General features: G+C 33.4%; 1 protein-coding gene across 3 annotated transcripts in view; it reads left to right on the forward strand.

The window, feature by feature from the left end:
• The window catches only part of LOC149771685 (vacuolar protein sorting-associated protein 33A-like), a 102,904-nt gene extending 84,060 nt beyond the window's left edge, over positions 1-18,844 (forward strand). The window contains exons 16-17 of one of the 3 annotated variants that reach the window (XM_089948233.1): positions 1,264-1,389; positions 17,695-18,844. In XM_089948233.1, coding sequence (XP_089804359.1) covers positions 1,264-1,389; positions 17,695-17,696 — 128 coding nt within the window. In that variant the 3' untranslated portion in view covers positions 17,697-18,844. The remainder of the gene's footprint in view (positions 1-1,263; positions 1,390-17,694) is intronic. The other 2 variants (XM_089948232.1, XM_089948234.1) reach the window with 2 other exon arrangements.
• Positions 18,845-19,424: the final 580 nt, after the last annotated feature.

The following is a 19,424-nucleotide window of genomic DNA, read 5'->3' on the forward strand; positions in this document are numbered from 1 at the left end:
ATTAACCCTGACATAGAAGTTAAGTTCACTGGCCCATATGAATGTAGAGAAGTAGAGTTCATCAAGCCTGGGTATCTGAGGATTTGATAAACTGATAATCTGGTTCAAATAGCTTCTATTAAACAAAATTTTGCTTCTAGTGTGGCATGTTTTCTTATGTCATCTTTATATACAATAAGTGTCACAGTGTCGCATTTCTTATTTAATGTTACCAATGTTGAACCTAGGTTACTGGGTCCTGACAGCCAAATCTGGTTAACACACAAAATTTGCAAGGACAAAAAACAAATATTGTGAGAATTTTGAATTGTTTTCTATAATTGATATAACGAGTAACATCAATTAATGAGGTGCTCTTTTATCTAATTTGCTGGACTTGTGAACACTCTAGAGGCCATATTTGTGATCAGATCTTCATCAAATTTGGCATGTGATTTCAGGTCTGTTAAGTTCTGAGCAACAGACACCTCATACTCAAATCTGAAATGCATTTTGCTCATAAGACTTTTTTAAACTGATTTGGTATCTAGACTTTATCATCAAGACCTCTGTGATGACTTAAGTTATATTTAGCATGCATGCATGTTAATGAGGCAATCATGCATCTGATTGGCTGAGCTTGTGAACACTCTATAAGCCTTATTTTTTATCAGATTTGGTATGTAATCTTGTATTATTAAAATTTCAGTTGAATTTGATTATGATCAAGATCCATTTTTACTAATGGGGATCCAGTCGTGACCAGATGGTGGGAATCAAACCTGGAACCTTCTGGTCAAGAGTACAATGCTGAGCCACCATAGCTTCTTTGAGTGACAGCTCCACTGAGTGAGGAACTAAATGTTTTCCAAGTTATGACCTTGTGGAGCAAGGACAAACCCAGATAAAATGAATGCTGTGAATTCATTGATTTTCATTGGCACTATTTTTTGTGGCTTTACAAAACAAACAGTTTATTCATTAGTGTGTATACCTCGTATGGGGCTGGATGGCAACATTTGTTATTCACATATTTTTGGTCTTTATATTTTTAGTTTGTAACTACCATAAAATCTATGAAAACTTGTACTGTATGAATACAAATGTATCCAGTGTTCACACATTAATTGTATGAATAAAAATGTATCGTCAGTGTTCACATAATAACATATAAATAAATATGTATCATTGCTGTTCACACAATAACTGTATGAATACAGATGTATCCAGTGTTCACACAATAATCAATTCTTGTGATATTGAACACAAGTATATTTTTTCCAGGCACAGATTATCTTATTGCTACTACTAAGTTGGTCAGTGGTAACACTTTGTTTAAAACCCTCTTGCATTCGGATCCAAACACCATTCTGGTTGATTCACAATTCTACCATGGCACAGCGGTAATCTGTTAGTACATGTCTTTCTCCTCAAATCAGCAAAACAGCCTTAATGCATTGCCTTTCCTTTCCTCACCTCAAGTTTTTTCATTTTCTTTAAAATTTATATACCTGATTCAAGATAAAAAGGTGTATTTAGGGCTATTTTTTATACTTGATTCAAAACAAAATTAGAAGGTAGGGCTGATTTTGTATATATGATTCAAGACAAAAGGAGTAGGTTGGGCTAATTTTGTATACCTGATTTAAGACAAAAGAAGTAGGTAGGGCTAATTTTGTATACATGATTCAAGACAAAAGAAGTAGGTAGGGCTAATTTTGTATACATTATTCAAGACAAAAGAAGTAGGTAGGGCTAATTTTGTATACATGATTCAAGACAAGGATTCAGTAGGGCTAATTTTGCATACCTGATTCAAGACAAAAGGAGTAGGTAGGGCTAATTTTATGTACCTGATTCAAGACAAAAGAAGTAGGTAGGGCTAATTTTGTATACATGATTCAAGACAAGGATTCATTAGGGATAATTTTGCATACCTGATTCAAGACAAAAGGAGTAGGTAGGGCTAATTTTATGTACCTGATTCTAGACAAAAGGATTAGGTAGAGCTGATTTTGTATACCTGATTCAAGACAAAAGGAGTCATTATGGCTAATTGTGTGTACCTGATTCAAGACAAAAGGAGTCATTATGGCTAATTGTGTGTACCTGATTCAAGACAAAAGGAGGAAGTAGGCTAATTTTGTATACATAATTCAAGACATGGTAGGAAGGGCACAGCACAAAAGTACAATCTGAAAATTCATGAAAACAAAAATATAAAATGCTAATTTGTTGATCCTGTTTTGTATTTGTGTATTTCTAACCACTTGTCTGGTCAATAAGAATAACAGGCCACAAGTATGACCAACTTATCTATGCTATTTGTGTTTGAAGTACCCACACAAGTTTTACATGATTCTGCTGATTATGAAATTTGTTTCCAGTGATCCTTAGAAAGAAGCACAGTGAAACACTCCAATGTATAGTGTAAACATTTCCAATGCTACTATATAGCATTCTTATTAAATGACCCCAATAAAATGAAAGGAAGTAAAGAAAGAAGACATGTATGTTTTATTTTACCTATTTGTGTGTGTCCCCATTAAGAATTATGCCAAGTACATGCAGCCTTAATTGCCCAGGTGGTTATTATGGATAGCACTAGTAATAGAATCTTAGGATAGTGAGTTGCCTTAAAGCAAGTTTTTTACATCCGCACTTTGATTCCTTTTTAAGTCAGTGCTCGGCATTAACATTATAATTCTATATATTCAAGACCCACATTCTCTGGAACGTGCATTAGTAAATTTTTCCTTCCTTTATCATTGTCTTATAAAATATTTCTTATCATTTTTAGTTAAAATGCAGATTTATATCGCTCTCACTTGTACCAGCCTGCTTAACTTTGCACAGAAGATGCGTTTATATCTGCTGTTACATAATGTGTAACCAGATCCATGATGTTCACTTCACATATGGTTTCAAGTAATTATACTGGCACTCACTGTAAGGCTCATCATTATGTCAGAGCCCCTCTCATAACACAAATATTTTTTATGGATTTCATATCCTTGTTCTACTATTGCAGCTAAATTTATTTCATTTGCATTTTGGTCTCAGCTGTTGAGAACTTAATGTTTCATAGTTTCACATTATTAAATATACAATTTTTTTAAATGTTCTGTTTTGACTCTGCTGTGTATAACCATCCCTCAATATAAAGAGACCTCAATTAAAATGCAACTGCTCTGGTGGCCTAATTGGACTTATTAACAGAAATGATACTATCAACTGCCTTGCTTGGCATTCAGCATTAAGAGGTTAGTGTTAGGACTGGTTGGCCTGGTGTCAGGATAATGTGACAGGGTGGGACATAATGCTACATGCCTGCGGCATGATGCCCTAGTGCTAGACATCACTATAAACTGCCACACTGCAGACATCGTAGCAATATGACTGAAAAATTGTTAAAGCTATGTTAAAAATCCAAATCATACACACACACACATTAAAATGCCAATGATTCTATAGCTTGCTTGATCACTGTCATAAAGAAGGGCACTCTTACATGGGCACTGATTTGCAGGGTCTATACCGTTTACATTGCAGATGTGCCTTTTTATATTTACACTTCTTGGTACAATTATTAGAGTTGTGATTTAGATGTGCCTTTTTCTATGTTAACTTCTTGGTTCAGTTATTAGAGTTGTGATTTAGATGTGCCTTTTTCTATTTACACTTCTTGGTACAATTATTAGAGTTGTGATTTAGATGTGCCTTTTTCTATTTTAGCTTCTTGGCTCAGTTATTAGAGTTGTGATTTAGATGTGCCTTTTTCTATTTACACTTCTTGGTACAATTATTAGAGTTGTGATTTAGATGTGCCTTTTTCTATTTTAGCTTCTTGGTTCAATTATTAGAGTTGTGATTTAGATGTGCCTTTTTCTATTTTAGCTTCTTGGTACAGTTATTAGAGTTGTGATTTAGATGTGCCTTTTTCTATTTTAGCTTCTTGGTACAATTATTAGAGTTGTGATTTAGACGTACCTTTTTCTATGTTAGCTTCTTGGTTCAATTATTAGAGTTGTGATTTAGATGTGCCTTTTTCTATTTACACTTCTTGGTACAATTATTAGAGTTGTGATTTAGATGTGCCTTTTTCTATTTACACTTCTTGGTACAATTATTAGAGTTGTGATTTAGATGTGCCTTTTTCTATTTACACTTCTTGGTACAATTATTAGAGTTGTGATTTAGATGTGCCTTTTTCTATTTACACTTCTTGGTACAATTATTAGAGTTGTGATTTAGATGTGCCTTTTTCTATTTTAGCTTCTTGGTTCAGTTATTAGAGTTGTGATTTAGATGTGCCTTTTTCTATTTTAGCTTCTTGGCTCAGTTATTAGAGTTGTGATTTAGATGTGCCTTTTTCTATTTACACTTCTTGGTACAATTATTAGAGTTGTGTTTTAGATGTGCCTTTTTCTATTTTAGCTTCTTGGTTCAGTTATTAGAGTTGTGATTTAGATGTGCCTTTTTCTATTTACACTTCTTGGTACAATTATTAGAGTTGTGATTTAGATGTGCCTTTTTCTATTTACACTTCTTGGTACAATTATTAGAGTTGTGATTTAGATGTGCCTTTTTCTATTTACACTTCTTGGTACAATTATTAGAGTTGTGATTTAGATGTACCTTTTTCTATTTTAGCTTCTTGGTACAATTATTAGAGTTGTGATTTAGATGTGCCTTTTTCTATTTTAGCTTCTTGGTACAATTATTAGAGTTGTGATTTAGATGTGCCTTTTTCTATTTTAGCTTCTTGGTTCAATTATTAGAGTTGTGATTTAGATGTGCCTTTTTCTATTTTAGCTTCTTGGTACAATTATTAGAGTTGTGATTTAGATGTGCCTTTTTCTATTTACACTTCTTGGTTCAATTATTAGAGTTGTGATTTAGATGTGCCTTTTTCTATTTTAGCTTCTTGGTTCAATTATTAGAGTTGTGATTTAGATGTGCCTTTTTCTATTTTAGCTTCTTGGTTCAATTATTAGAGTTGTGATTTAGATGTGCCTTTTTCTGTTTACACTTCTTGGTACAATTAGTAGAGTTGTGATTTAGATGTGCCTTTTTCTATTTTAGCTTCTTGGTTCAGTTATTAGAGTTGTGATTTAGATGTGCCTTTTTCTATTTACACTTCTTGGTTCAATTATTAGAGTTGTGATTTATATGTGCCTTTTTCTATTTTAGCTTCTTGGTTCAATTATTAGAGTTGTGATTTAGATGTGCCTTTTTCTATTTTAGCTTCTTGGTTCAGTTATTAGAGTTGTGATTTAGATGTGCCTTTTTCTATTTACACTTCTTGGTTCAATTATTAGAGTTGTGATTTAGATGTGCCTTTTTCTGTTTACACTTCTTGGTACAATTATTAGAGTTGTGATTTAGATGTGCCTTTTTCTATTTACACTTCTTGGTACAATTATTAGAGTTGTGATTTAGATGTGCCTTTTTCTATTTTAGCTTCTTGGTTCAGTTATTAGAGTTGTGATTTAGATGTGCCTTTTTCTATTTACACTTCTTGGTTCAATTATTAGAGTTGTGATTTAGATGTGCCTTTTTCTATGTTTGCTTCTTGGTACAATTATTAGAGTTGTGATTTAGATGTGCCTTTTTCTGTTTACACTTCTTGGTTCAATTATTAGAGTTGTGATTTAGATGTGCCTTTTTCTATTTTAGCTTCTTGGTTCAGTTATTAGAGTTGTGATTTAGATGTGCCTTTTTCTATTTACACTTCTTGGTACAATTATTAGAGTTGTGATTTAGATGTGCCTTTTTCTGTTTACACTTCTTGGTTCAATTATTAGAGTTGTGATTTAGATGTGCCTTTTTCTATTTACACTTCTTGGTTCGATTATTAGAGTTGTGATTTAGATGTGCCTTTTTCTATTTTAGCTTCTTGGTTCAATTATTAGAGTTGTGATTTAGATGTGCCTTTTTCTATTTTAGCTTCTTGGTTCAGTTATTAGAGTTGTGATTTAGATGTGCCTTTTTCTATTTACACTTCTTGGTTCAATTATTAGAGTTGTGATTTAGATGTGCCTTTTTCTGTTTACACTTCTTGGTACAATTATTAGAGTTGTGATTTAGATGTGCCTTTTTCTATTTACACTTCTTGGTACAATTATTAGAGTTGTGATTTAGATGTGCCTTTTTCTATTTTAGCTTCTTGGTTCAGTTATTAGAGTTGTGATTTAGATGTGCCTTTTTCTATTTACACTTCTTGGTTCAATTATTAGAGTTGTGATTTAGATGTGCCTTTTTCTATGTTTGCTTCTTGGTACAATTATTAGAGTTGTGATTTAGATGTGCCTTTTTCTGTTTACACTTCTTGGTTCAATTATTAGAGTTGTGATTTAGATGTGCCTTTTTCTATTTTAGCTTCTTGGTTCAGTTATTAGAGTTGTGATTTAGATGTGCCTTTTTCTATTTACACTTCTTGGTACAATTATTAGAGTTGTGATTTAGATGTGCCTTTTTCTGTTTACACTTCTTGGTTCAATTATTAGAGTTGTGATTTAGATGTGCCTTTTTCTATTTACACTTCTTGGTACAATTATTAGAGTTGTGATTTAGATGTGCCTTTTTCTATTTTAGCTTCTTGGTACAATTATTAGAGTTGTGATTTAGATGTACCTTTTTCTATGTTAGCTTCTTGGTTCAGTTATTAGAGTTGTGATTTAGATGTGCCTTTTTCTATTTACACTTCTTGGTACAATTATTAGAGTTGTGATTTAGATGTGCCTTTTTCTATTTTAGCTTCTTGGTACAATTATTAGAGTTGTGATTTAGATGTGCCTTTTTCTATTTACACTTTCTACAATTATTAGAGTTGTGATTTAGATGTGCCTTTTTCTATTTTAGCTTCTTGGTACAATTATTAGAGTTGTGATTTAGATGTGCCTTTTTCTATTTACACTTCTTGGTACAATTATTAGCGTTGTGCTGTAGGTGTACCTTTTGCTGTACATTATTTTTCAGTTTTAATACTATTAAGGTTTTCACCCATTTTTTTAATGAATTCCATAAAACAAATGTTCAAATTTTGTTTAACTTTGTTCCCCAAACAATTCCTAGATTTTGTCAGGTGGTGGGTGCATCAAAATACTTGTGTGACAAGGTGAAAGTTACCACACTCAGCAAGATTTATGAGGAAATTCAGCTTTTATAATTCATTTTGAGGATATCTTTTAAAGATTATCTATTCTTACCTTATTCTTTTACTTTATTACATTTTACAGAGTTCCAAGATTTTAACATTTTATATTTTTATTTTGTTCTGCTTCATGTTTATAGTACAAACAGTGGAATTGATTACATTATGTGATGTGGTGGTTGTGAAAATGTATTTACTGTTTCTTAAGATTGTAAACATGTTTTGTGTTCCAAATATTAACATGATTTTCAGTTGGGTGAAAGACACTTTTTGAGATAGAACATATTTTAGGTCAGGTGCAGAAATTATCTAAAAGTTACACTATGACAGTGATTTACACTTCACTTTGCCAATGCACTTGCTTTACACCTTACACTTCACTTTGCCAATGCACTTGCTTTACACCTTACACTTCACTTTGCAAGTGCACATTCTTCCTGCTTTAGACTTCACTTTACCATTGCACACGCTTTATGCTTTAGACTTTAATGAAGAATGGGTTGTGTACAGTGATGATTGAGCCATGCTGACCTTCTTGCCAGTTAGTTTACCTTGTGATATGCATGCATGATGAACATCATTTATTTTGCAGGAAATAATGACTTAAGATGATGATTTTGATGATGATGATGATGATGATGATGATGATAATTATTATTATTATTAGTAGTAGTATAATACCATTTATTCAGTTTTATTGAAACCTGAAGAAATCATCTCTAGAAACAAAAGTTAGAGATTGGGAAGACCACACAAAACATACTTTGTCCAAGAGTTCAATAAAATGTTATGAAGCAGATCACATTAAGATGAAAACTATTTTCATTTTCATAAACCTACTTAGTGCAACGGAATACACATTTAGCAGGAAATATACAACAAAGTGTTCCCTCACTATGACACTTCAGGGATAAAGTATGCCATAATACAACATTCCTTTGCTGTAAGGACATTCAATATAACACTATTCCTGTTACAAGGCATGTATGGTCATGGATTCAACTTCATTATGTAATAGTAACATTATATGTACAATGTATGCCATTATAAACTGGTCTCACTATAAGGTGGTGTACATTATGGCTCCATGGACAGTATTGTAAAGATGGAATATTATATTATTACGGTCATTTTATGCTGAGGAACAATGTATGTTTCAATCAGTTCAATGGGATTCATGACTGTACCTGTATTATTTAGTGACTGTGTTATACTGGGGTGTTTTATAGTGAGGGATGACTGTATAATGGGATCCACGACTATCCCAGCATTTTATCAGGAATTGTGTCAGACTGACTTGCTTTATAGTGAGGAATCACTGTATAATGGGATCCATGACTATGCCTGTGTTGTATCAGGACTTGTGTCATACTGTCTTGCTTTACAGCAAGGGTTCATTGTATAAAGGTATCCTTGACTTTATAATGCCTGTGTTGTATCAATTAATATGATATACTCGTCTGTTGATAGAGAGGGATCACTGTATAATGGGATCTATGACTATACCTGTGTTGTGTCTGGGATTTTGTTTACTGATTTGTGTTGTTGTGAGGGATCACTGTATAATGGGATCCATGACTATACCTGTGTTGTATCTGGGATTTTGTTTACTGATTTGTGTTGTTGTGAGGGATCACTGTATAACTGAATCCATGGCTATGCCTGTGTTTTATCAGTATTAGGCATTGTGTCATACTGACTTGTTTTATTGTGAGGAATCACTATAAAATGGAATCCATGATTATGCATGTGTTGTATCAGGAATTGTATTATACTGACTTGCTATATAGTGAGGGATCATTCTAAAATGAGATGCATGACTATGCCTGTGTTGTATTAGGAATTGTGTTACACTGACTTGCTTTATAGTGAGGGATCACTGTATAATGGGATGCATGACTATGCCTGTGTTGTATTAGGGAATGTGTTATACTCATCTGCTTATAGAGCGGCATCACTGTATAATGCATAATAGAATCTATGATTATACCTGTGTTATATCAGGGATTGTATTATGCCATGATGCTTTATTGTGAGGGATCACTTTAAAATGGAATCCATGACTGTGCCTGTGTTGTATCATGGAATGCATTATATTGAGGTGTTCTATAGGGAGGTATAACTATACTTAATTATGTTTTTAGTGTGCACCCAGCTGTGAAGGGTGTATACCTACATCAGGTGCTTAAAGCAGGTCATGGTCTGATCTGAATGATAGACTCTGACCTGCCAGTACATTTCATGTTTGCCATACATGGGTAGATATGAACTAAGTTCCATGAAGAAACCTAAAAATGCTATTATTTGCATATCAGTCAATTCCATCATAAACCGCCTAGACCCAGATCTGCCCCTCATATATTGTGCAAGTGAATCTGGGTCTCTGCTGGTTGTTAGGAGTAACCAATAAAACAAACAACATAGACTTTGATCTGCCAGTACATTATTTCATGGCACATCAGGGTCTATGTTATTTACAGTTGAACTTGACTTATACATGACTATATATGGTACTTTGAGAATAATGATGTAAACCATCAGCTCAAAATGGGACCACAGGACAGCATTATATGATATATCTCTGTTTATGATTAGCATATTTATATTATAGTAATATTTTTAGGTATTTTTGAAAAAATAAGTTTTGATATGGAAGCTTTACTTATCACAGATGGTAGATTGTATTGTACACAAAGTATGCAGTTGTCAAGGGTAATTTGCCTCTGAACTACTTAAATCATCTTGTACATGCACTTTAATTGTTTGAATTGAACAGTGAATTGCAGATTTTTTTATACTTCTTCAGAGTTTTATCTACAAATGGATTTATGTAAGTCATTTGACTCATTAAGGCAGAAAACAGTGGGTCAGAATCCAAACCTATGAGTCTTATTCAAGCCAATTATCAGTTTTCCATAGTTTTTAAAAAATAATCAAAAATATTTGTTATATAATGTGATTAAAGCCAATAAGGCACTTCCCATGCCAGAAGCATCTGAACATTCTATATTCGTTACATATCTTGTTGATGGTTTCGTGTCATCAGAAATATTCTGAGCATATATGATAAGGCGTTTATTGTTGGCTATGTCAGTGCTTGCATCTGTCATTGCTGTCACAAATGACGATTTTTGCTGGTCATTAAGGTCACGTATAAGATTATCCTTAACTTTTGATAGGCTCACCAGTAACTCATTACAGGTAGTAGCCAAGTCATACTGATTGACAATTCTTCAAAATGCCAATGGCATCAATTTCTTCAGCCATTAAGTCATGTATTAAATTAAGAAGAGATTTGTATTTTAAAAAATAGATGTCTTCTACAGTCAGCCAATTTACACACTTAAGTAGCACTTTCACTGCTATGTTTTGTTTAAAAGAATGTTTTTGTAAACCAGCATTCAAATCTGCCTGGTGTTGTGACCCTTCAATCAGCAGTTTGAGTTCTGACAACCAAGCCTGCCTTGCAAGTGTACTGTTCTGAAAGTTATTGCTTTTTGCACATTTGGTCATGGAGTTTTTTATTTTAGCCTCTGTACATATATGGCAAAACATAACGGTGTCTTCACTGTCACATTCTCGTTTGACTTCTTTTTTAAAACATAACCAGCTGTGTTTTCAACCATTCCTGCATAAAATACATTTTATCTTATAAGTAACCATTACCTCACGCATCGAAGCAACAATTTCCATTTTCTCAATTGGTTCAAGAACAATACTGTTATCATTGGTTGGTCATAAACAGTCTAAACAATATTTTCATTTGTTTCAGATCTATTTTAATTTTTTTGCCTTGACACCATTTACCATTTTTATCGAACGCTGACAGTATCTTGGAACAGCTCAAGGCATACAATTAAGTGAATGGAAATTGTTGCTTTGATGTGTGACAAAGGTGAAGATTTTTAAAAACAATTTTCACATAGTTCAGTACTTCATTCCCACAGCTGTTTTATTATAGTCACAAGTAACTCAGGACAAGCATTGTAAATTCTTTTGAGAAAAAAGTGGGGGGGCAGGGATTCATCAATTAGATTTTTTAAAATGTTTTGTTCAGATTTTGTAGAAATAGGAGATGGGCTTGTTATCAGACATTGGGTTATTATGTTAAGTTTTTGATAATTGTTCATCTCATTTGGTTTATTATGTGAGGTCTGTGCTAACTGTTCATCTCATTGGGGTTATTATTTGAGGCCTGTGCTAACTGTTCATCTCATTTGGGTTATTATGTTAGGTCTATGCTAACTGTTCTCTCATTGGGGTTATTATGTTAGGTCTATGCTGACTGTTCATCTCATTTGGGTTATTATGTTAGGTCTATGCTAACTGTTCATCTCATTGGGATTATTTGAGGCCTGTGCTAACTGTTCATCTCATTTGGGTTATTATGTTTGGTCTATGCTAACTGTTCATCTCATTTGGGTTATTATGTTATGTCTATGCTGACTGTTCATCTCATTGGGGTTATTATGTTAGGTCTATGCTAACTGTTCATCTCATTGGGGTTATTCTGTTAGGCCTGTGATAACTGTTCATCTCATTGGGGTTATTATGTTGGGCCTGTGATAACTGTTCATCTCATTGGGGTTATTATGTTAGGTCTATGCTAACTGTTCATCTCATTTGGGTTATTTGAGGCCTGTGCTGACTGTTCATCTCATTGGGATTATTTGAGGCCTGTGCTAACTGTTCATCTCATTGGGGTTATTCTGTTAGGCCTGTGATAACTGTTCATCTCATTGGGGTTATTATGTTGGGCCTGTGATAACTGTTCATCTCATTGGGGTTATTATGTTAGGTCTATGCTAACTGTTCATCTCATTGGGGTTATTATGTTAGGTTTATGCTGACTGTTCATCTCATTGGAGTTATTATGTTAGGTCTATGCTAACTGTTCATCTCATTTGGATTATTTGAGGCCTGTGCTGACTGTTCATCTCATTGGGATTATTTGAGGCCTGTGCTAACTGTTCATCTCATTGGGGTTATTCTGTTAGGCCTGTGATAACTGTTCATCTCATTGGGGTTATTATGTTGGGCCTGTGATAACTGTTCATCTCATTGGGTTATTATGTTAGGTCTATGCTAATTGTTCATCTCATTGGGGTTATTATGTTAGGTTTATGCTGACTGTTCGTCTCATTGGGGTTATTATGTTAGGTCTATGCTAACTGTTCATCTCATTGGGGTTATTATGTTAGGTCTATGCTGACTGTTCATCTCATTGGGGTTACTGTGTTAGATCTATGCTGATTGTTCATCTCATTGGGGTTATTATGTTAGGTCTATGCTGACTGTTCATCTCATTGGGGTTATTATGTTAGGTCTATGCTGACTGTTCATCTCATTGGGGTTATTATGTTAGGTCTATGCTGACTGTTCATCTCATTGGGGTTACTGTGTTAGGTCTATGCTGAATGTTCATCTCATTGGGGTTATTATGTTAGGTCTATGCTGACTGTTTATCTCATTGGGGTTATTATGTTAGGTCTATGCTAACTGTTCATCTCATTGGGGTTATTATGTTAGGTCTATGCTGACTGTTCATCTCATTGGGGTTACTGTGTTAGGTCTATGCTAACTGTTCATCTCATTTGGGTTATTTGAGGCCTGTGCTAACTGTTCATCTCATTTGGGTTATTATGTTAGATCTATGCTAACTGTTCATCTCATTGGGGTTATTATGTTGGGTCTGTGCTAACTGTTCATCTCATTGGGGTTATTATGTTAGGTCTGTGCTAACTGTTCATATTATTGGGGTTATTATGTTAGGTCTGTGCTAACTGTTCATCTTATTAGGGTTATTATGTTAGGCCTGTGATAACTGTTCATCTCATTGGGGTTATTATGTTGGGCCTGTGATAACTGTTCAGCTCATTGGGGTTATTATGTTAGGCCTGTGATAACTGTTCACCTCATTGGAAATGAATATTGTTTAAGGGTGAAAGTCCACATAGTTTGATCTTCATGATACTTTGGACCTTGGCTCAAAAGGTGAAATAGAATTTAGCTATCTTTGAAGTGGAATAAAACAGATGGAATATTGTTTTAAAAAATCACTTAAATTTAACGCACATACATCCTATGACAAAGTTATTTTGGTCATTCTGCATCATATACTGCTATCATTACTTCGTCAATCAGATTAATATAGAGTTCCTGCTAATCTAAACATTTTTCTCCATCAGTATTGTAATGAGATACCTCCACACATGAGGATAGAAAGTCTGTGCTTGCTCACAATATTCAGGCATTCAGAAACAAAAATAAACAGAATTTATAATGAAGATGGTATTGTCATCATCATTTATTATTATGGGTCATTGATTTGAAAGCCTGATAATCCTAGGTCCAGAGAGAAGTTTATTAACTAACTTATGCTTATTGATGTATTGAAAAAATTCATAGATAAATGAAAGTATAAACTTTGACTGGGTATAAAAACTGAGAAAGTCCTTTTTCAGAGTTAGAGATATTGAAAATACAGATGTTGAATTAGGAAACATAAGTGATCATTTCTTGCCGCCATGTATAGCCTATCGTGTGCTGAAAAATGACGTTAAACCCTACAACAACAACAACAACAACAATGATCATTTCTTACGGTTTTATTGTATATTATCTTGTGAAATTTCAGAGGAAAAAATAACTTATTTAATCAGTGATTACAGGATCGTCTCTGCTTTCACTAATTCCCAGTAGTTATCATTAACATTATTATGCAGGAAAGAAAGTCAGACTGAAGTATTCATAGCCCAGGAATGGGCAGCTTCCTCCAGGGCATGGATCAGATAAGTGATTTTTAAACACCTTATGATGTTAAAGGCCAATTCCTGTCCATGGACCATAGTTTTCCCACCCCCACCCCCGTCTTAGCCCCATTTTCAACCTAGGGTTTTATTTTTGCAATCTTTCATCTTTACATTTGGATTTTTGATCATTTAAAATGTGAAATGTGAACTTTTACTTGAAATGTATGTGTTCATACCTAAAAAAAACAGTTTAAAGTCAATGGTGCATATACATTGCAATATGTGTACATACCTAATAAACAGTTTCAACAGTTGTATGTACATCTAAATATAAATGTACATAACCAATAAACATTGTCAAGTCACTGGTTCATTTACATTGAAATATAGGTGTACACTCCCAATAAACAATTTCAAGTCACTGGTTCATGTACATTGCAATTCAAGTTGCAGTGCATATACATTGACTTATATGTGCACATTCCCAATATTAACAAATATATTTAAAAATCTGTCATTTAGGTATTTAAAATGAATGCATGTTAACAAAATATTGATCATATATATTTACTGAACAACAGGTTTCTTAGTTGTGCAATAGAAAACTTACTCAGTTAAAAAGGGGGATGTAAATAAATCTGTATACAGTTTTCTGTATATATATATATTGTGTTAAAAGAATGATACTTTTTCAAAATGTAATTTTTTTAAACATATTCTTACTATAACAAATATGCTTATATCTTCTTGTGTTCTTTGTAGCAGTAAACTTTCTGGTATCAAAGTTGTCATACTCTAGAAGTATATATTGCCTTTAGCGTCCAGGTATGTTTCATGTATAAAGTTCTCTTTTACGCACCAGTAAAAAACATTTTTCTGCAAATAACATGCACCTGGCCATTTCATTCTAGCATGAAACTAACTTGTTGAGTGTATTGACATCCTCCCTGAAAGACAGAAGTTTTTTATGTGAACTCAGTTAATTGATCATGCATTACCAGTAAAAGGTCATTGACTTTTCAGGGAATGTAGTTTCCATTATTGATTTTTCACAATATTTTCAGGGTTTTTATATACTTTGCATTAATTTTTTTAGATCTATTATATAATTTTAATATATTTAGCATTTAGCTTTTGTCTTTTTGTACTGCATTTATTTGGAAAGGTTTATCTTCTGATGGTAATACCATTTAATCAGCACCATACAGGCTATATTAAATGCTTACATTCCATGCCATTCATGTCCAAAAATGTCTGTATATACTCATTTTTGACCAAAACATGGTGTCTCAACCAAATCACCAAATCCATATTTCAAGTTATTTTCTGACATTATTAATCTAGGTGTAACAGTTTTTACCCCATTCCATTTATAGATGCTTAGAGCAGTAGTTTTGTTTCAAGAACATATTATCTATGTGTAACTTCCATCTCTTTGTTTAAAATGTATCGGGTTAAAATCATTATGCGAAGTTTTAGATTCATTGGAATATAGAAATTATGGTTAAGAGTTATGAATAATAATCATAATAATAGTAATGATTATAGGTGTCCTTTTACAACAAGTTCTCATAGCCTAATTTAAAGGTTCTTTTTTTTTTTCTCAAAAGATTTTAATGTTATTCCCAGTAGATTTATGATCAGCTATTTTTAAATTGGAATATCTATCACCTCAAACACTTGGTTATTCTCTCCAATGACATTTGGAGATGACATACACTGTAGCATTCCCATTTGTTCATTCCATTGTTAATTTTTTAATTGGTATGTGGAAGCATGTTAGGAAGAGTAAATCAGTGACACCAAAACTCAGTCACTGCAACCTAATTTTCATGCATGTTCGACTTTCATATTGTCAGCTAATCTTTTGTTAAGTCCTGTCAACCAACCTCATGAAGATTGGTATCTAGATACATGTCCAGAATACCAAAACTAGATTGATGTGACCCAATTTTAATGCTTGAGTGACACTATTATTTTCAGCTTTCCATTTGTTACACTATCAGTATCTCACAGCCTGTTGTACCTACAGTGTTGAAAATAGGTGAATGCATTTTAAGGAGATAACTTGACCATACCAAAAGCTGGACACTTTGACCTATGTTTGTGCTTATATTACTTTAATATTTTCATCTGTCCATTTGTTACACTCCTTATATCTTGGACCCTATTTCATCTATACTTATGAACATTTGTGTGGAACTGCTTTGGTGGTCTAGTGGTTAGAGCGTCCGCCTCGGACGTGGGAGGTTGTGGGTTCGATCCCCGGCCGTGTCATACCAAAGACTTACAAAAATGGTACTAACAGCTTCCTCGCTTGGTGCTCAGCATTAAGAGGTTAGTGTTAGGACTGGTCAGCCTGGTGTCAGGATAATGTGGCTGGGTGGACATCATGCTACATGTCTGCAGCATGATGCCCCAGTGCTAGACATTACTATAAACTGTCACACTGCAGACATCATAGCAATATGACTGAAAAATTGTTAAAGCTACATTAAAAATCCAAATCACACACACAAACATTTGTGTGGATGCATGCCAAGGAGAATAACTCAACCATACCAAAAGTCAGTAAGTGTGACACAGTTTTGATGCTTTAGTGACTTTTCTTGGCTATTTGTTGCTATGCCTGCAAAATGCATTTAACTTGCAAGTTCCAAACATGAAAATTTTGTATGTAGATGCATCTGATGGAAAGTAACTCAGCCATACCAAAATGAGGTTAGTGTGACCTAATGTTCATTTTTGAGTTATTTTTGTATTTTCAGTTGTTCATTGCACCCTTAATATCTTGGACCTATTTCACCCACACTCTTGAAATTTGCTATGTGGATACAATTCAGTGAGAGTATTTTAAGCATAATTAAACTAGGTGATTGTGATTGTTATTTCAGCCACCCACTTGTTACACTACAAAATATTTGACCCTATTTCACCTACACCCATGAAAATTTGTATGTTGATACATCACAACAAAATTAACTTGTCATACCAAACTAGGTCAGTATGATTCATTTTGTATGCTTTACTATTTTCAGCTTTCAATTCATTACAACCTCAATATCTTAGATCCTGTTTCATTTACACAAACGAAATTGGTACATGTATGTGGATATGTGTTAATGTTAATTCATCAGACTAGGTCATATGAGCCAGTTTTCATGTTTCAGTGACTTTTTCAGCTAGATGTTCACTACACCCTCAAAATCATGGACCATATTTCACCTTCAGATTCATATCTGGATGCTTCTTAAGAAACAGAATCATGACAAAATTAGATTACTGTGACCTAATTTTTATATTTATATGACACTTGCATGTCCCTTCATACCAGTTTTGTATGTTGTCATCCAGTCCAAACGACTTCCTCTTGGAAAGGCAATTTAAACGGAAACACCTATTTTCATTTTCAATCTTCCTCAGATTATCAGATCTGCATGGTTCCTAACACATTTGCATATTTGTTAGCTACATGTTCATAGAATTGGGCATAACATATATATTCCTATAAAACTCAAATCTGTCGGCAAATATCATAGACTAGATGAGTTGTCACCATGCATTGGCAGTATTAGGTATTCACTGTTGCGATTTCAGGCAAGCAGCACAAATTCGGCTCTGCTGGTTCATTATGTCATGTAGATCCGGGTCTACACCCTTTGGATTTAGGAGGGTCTTAGACATTGGCAAATAAGTTAAAAGCCATATTCCCTATATCTTTTGAAATTATGAGACTATTTAGCTTTCTTATCTGATTATCTTTTGTTGCTATAATAACTCTATTGTTTGCTTTTTATTCAATTTCAGGAGGCACAGATTATGTGATAGCAGCTACAAAACTTATGAATGGAAATACACTTATAGACAGTTTAATTAATAAAAATGAAATAACAAAATTGAATCCATTCTAATAATGAATGCAGAGATAAATGGTTTTTTCTTCTTTTGTGCTAAAACCCTGCTGAAACAATCTGAAAGTGAAGACGGAGACATTTCTGTAGAATATTATCATGGAATTGACAAAATGGCGGCACTGAAATCATACAGAGTTAAGGAAAATGTACATCAACATACATGTATTCTGGAAGCATTTATCTTTTGCCATTGCTGATATGGCATAAATTTCATAAAATGATTTATAATTTGAATACATGAATACCATTTTAATAGGAGACACAGGATGCAATTGTAATGTGTGGGAAATATAATTGTTATTCAAGCACTACAGTACTGTCTGCCATTGAAACTCTTGGGACTTTATGGAGCAAAACATTTGTCTATATTATAAATCAGATCTTTTATAAATGTTCCAGGCATAAGAAATATTGTATATTTATTGACAATTTTCAAATTCGCTGAAGATCCTCTTTGAAACGTTATGTGAAACCAGATTTATCAAGACTGGAGAGTGGCCAAATGTTTCAGTATCCAAACTGGTATGTCTAAATGCATAGTTCTAAATATTTTTCAAAAATGTGATTTGTTAATTTGGATTTCACTTGTATCCATACAGAATTGGGTAGGGTACAAAAAATATCTGGATTTATGGGATTTGATTGATTGTTTATGACCCACACACTATTGACCACACATTTGCCCTACATGTGATCCTCCTGGCTAGGAGGGCTTACTTCCTGAGATGAGTGATGTCTTCCATCCTTCCCATCACTCTTTAAAATCTCTCGCATACGCAGAGTTATTGAACAATTGAAATTTTTCAATTTCTTTCACACCTTGCTACTAATTTTCTATATTTCTGGTTATACTTTCTTTGATCACATGACTATGAACTACCTTAAACAAGACCTTGATTTTATAATTTGGCATGATAGGTTGTATTCTTCATGCCAAAAAATATTCCATCCTGCTTTTTTTAAAAAGACATTAACTCATGAAAAAGCAGATAATTTTTAATTTAATTATTGTTTAACGATCAACAATAAAGTCATTAAGTCTTCTTTGTGTTTGTATTCAATGTTTCCTGTATATACTTGTAACTTAATGAAGGGTAAACCACAGCTTACAGATGTCTCAAGATCTGAAACTTCCATTATATACGAAAATTAATTGATCTTCTCTTTAGAGTACTCTTAAGGATTGTGTTACTAGTCTATACTCTCAAAATAAATAACAGAAAAGATGGAAAAGCAACAAGCTTTGTAAAATTCAACAAATAATTTATTTCCCTAGAATACAAAATAAAAATGTAATTAAAAGGAACTTATGGTATTACAAAATAAATCCCAAATAATCATAGAATTACAGACTCAGTTCCTAATAATTTAAAGTCCTGAATAAAATTCAGTAGAAGTCCAAATTAAATCCAAAACTGGAGGTGATGATGTATCTGTCATAGCGCATAAAGTGTTGATGTGCTAACAGTCTTTTGTTGAATCACAGTAATATAATTCCAGGTTTGAATTCACTATAAATTCAGTGAATGTCTCTGTTCAAGAATTTTATCAGAGCACTTTTGTGTTTCCAGAGAAAATAATCACTTGAATTCAATAATTTGAAGAAAATAGATTCCAACCTGA

This window comes from Sinohyriopsis cumingii, unplaced genomic scaffold, assembly GCF_028554795.1.
Source record: "Sinohyriopsis cumingii isolate HCF-2022 unplaced genomic scaffold, ASM2855479v2 utg001727l, whole genome shotgun sequence".
NCBI lineage: Eukaryota > Metazoa > Mollusca > Bivalvia > Unionida > Unionidae > Sinohyriopsis > Sinohyriopsis cumingii.